This window comes from Limulus polyphemus, unplaced genomic scaffold (assembly GCF_000517525.1).
Source record: "Limulus polyphemus unplaced genomic scaffold, Limulus_polyphemus-2.1.2 Scaffold5854, whole genome shotgun sequence".
In the NCBI taxonomy this organism is placed as follows: Eukaryota; Metazoa; Arthropoda; class Merostomata; order Xiphosura; family Limulidae; genus Limulus; species Limulus polyphemus.
In genome coordinates, this window is record NW_013671464.1 from 9,982 (window position 1) to 12,389 (window position 2,408).

The following is a 2,408-nucleotide window of genomic DNA, read 5'->3' on the forward strand; positions in this document are numbered from 1 at the left end:
CCCTTTACCAGCTGAGTTAATAGCCTCAGCAAACAAGCCAGACCTACCTTATTTAAATGTAAACCATCCATTCCTAAAAGCTCCCTTCTTCCACTGAACTGATCCCACAAGTCCAACCAGTCAATTTGCTCATCTTCACATACTAACCTAAGCCTAGCATTTAGCTCTAGTGACCTACTTATAACTTCATCCCCACAGTTAATTCCGAGCAGTATCCCTGACAAAATTAAGTTGTGGCCTCTTTCTTTAAATGCCTTTATCAACCCCTTGTACTTATTAATTAGCTCCTTTGATCTACCTTTTCCTACATCATTAGCCCCTACATGCACCACAAAAACTGCATCTCCACTAGCCCCCTTTATTATGTCTCCTGCCCTGTCAGTTATATCCTGTGCCCCTGGGTTGCATAATTTGATTCTTTTTTCTTTAACTATAACCTCCTTATCATCCACATCCTTCTCTGACCCTTTTGTTTTCCTTCCCTCCAATTGTTCCACAGAAACACTGGACTAGAGGAGAAGTAGATGCATTGTGTCATAAATATCTTGCACCTGAAAAAAAGTTGATTCTTTTTGTTTTGTCCTGTAGATATGGAACACAAGAAAACTCCTGTTAGCATTTTGCAAGAGTTTTGCTTGTATCGTGGACTGACAGCAGACTACACGTTGATTTCTGTTGAAGGACAAGTACACGAACCAACGTTCACATTCAGAGTGGAAGTAGACCATGAGTTTGCCATAGGCGTTGGTCAGAGCAAGAAAAAAGCTAAACATGCTGCTGCCAAAGCTCTTCTTGACAAGTTACAAGCTAGTGATAAGTTGATTGATTCAAGCTTAAAATTACTGGAAAACTTGTCTTTAGCAAGTGATTTGAAAGAGTAAGTAAAAATAAACTCACAATATGTTTTATTGTTTTGTTATAGTAAAGTCATGCTTTAATGGTAGAATGTATCATTTCACAAATTCTCTTATTACATCTTCAAAGTATAAAAATAAGTGATGATTTTTTCTGTGTAAGATTTTTAGATATCAGTTCACTATATTGTATACTCAAATAAATTGTTTTTATAAATCACAACATTATTGTTCCTGTTATAAAATAAATGGAAGAGTCAATTGTTTATTATTTTTTGTAAAAAAGAACAGAAAATGGATGTCTAGTTAATTCTGTGTTGAAACGTTTTTATGAATATAATTAGATTTGTATCTAACCGTGATGTGTATGCCTGAAATAAGCTAATAATGGTTGAAATGAAACATTTAGCTTTTAATACTTGTGAAAAATAATGTACAGGTTGGTCCATAAGCTCATGCATCGTAATAGTAGTGTATGCTTTTCTTTTACTTTGCACCAGTGGTTCATAAGGTACAACTTTTGGCATTTCAGTACTTTTACGGATACGTCAAATGCCATATCAATAACAGAGGCCTGCGATGGTTTTATTATCTTGAAATTTTTACATGTTCTACAGTAATTCCTGTACGTTGAATCCGAAAATGATATCCATTTTCCTCCATCACATGCAGATTTTTCACTAAACGTGTACTTTTCCACGAGCGAATCATTTTCATTGAAATTGTCTTATCGATAGTTCTAGAACCCAAACATAATAAAAAATGTTCCTTGTGGTAAATGAAATAATAAGAGTTTGCTTTTTCTTTCCGATTTGTAAAAAATCTTTATGCGATAGAAAAAAATAAATATTATTTTTGAAATCTGCGTAGCTGAATTATAGAAAATCTCTTATAAAAACCAAAACAACTTTTATGAAGTTTAAATTTGCAGGCCTGTGTAATCACTCCAGTGTTAAAGGCTCAATATTGAGTAATGGTAATTCAAATTTTATTAATTTTCTTTTCATTGCTTGATAATCCTATTACCCTTGTAAAATGGAACAATGGCAGAAACATAGTGTACCTTTCCCTCTGAATCATTAACATAACATAGGAACTATCACCTAGTGACAAACAAGAGTTATAAAAGTGGATATTTCACAGGTTTAATTGTAACATTTCTAATTCACAATAAAGTACATCTGAAAAACACTGAAGCAAAAAGTAAGAATTATTTTTACAAAGAAGCCTATATCTGGTTTTTGGCTTGAATTCTTCCTGGTGAATTTCATTATTTTGATAGCTTGGCCTCATTGATAAGCCTTGATGGAGATCTAGTTAATTTAGGGTTGTTTCATTGTATCCATTCCCTATAGAGCATAGTTAATTGATAAACATCAGGCTGAACCCAAACTAATACTTGGATGTTGCAATTATTTGTTTTTAGGAAACGTTGTTGAAGTAAATAGCCTAATGTAGGCCTACCTACATTTTATACTTGATACTCTGGGTCCTATAAGTAGCAAGGCCTACCTACATTTTATACTTGATACTCTGGGTCCTATAAGTAGCAAG

General features: G+C 33.6%; 1 protein-coding gene across 1 annotated transcript in view; it reads left to right on the top strand.

The window, feature by feature from the left end:
* The window catches only part of LOC106473061 (interferon-inducible double-stranded RNA-dependent protein kinase activator A homolog), a 17,960-nt gene that overhangs the window by 2,337 nt on the left and 13,215 nt on the right, over positions 1 to 2,408 (top strand). The window contains exon 2 of the mRNA XM_013933740.2: positions 589 to 877. Within this exon, the coding sequence (XP_013789194.1) occupies positions 591 to 877 (287 nt within the window). The 5' untranslated portion in view covers positions 589 to 590. The remainder of the gene's footprint in view (positions 1 to 588; positions 878 to 2,408) is intronic.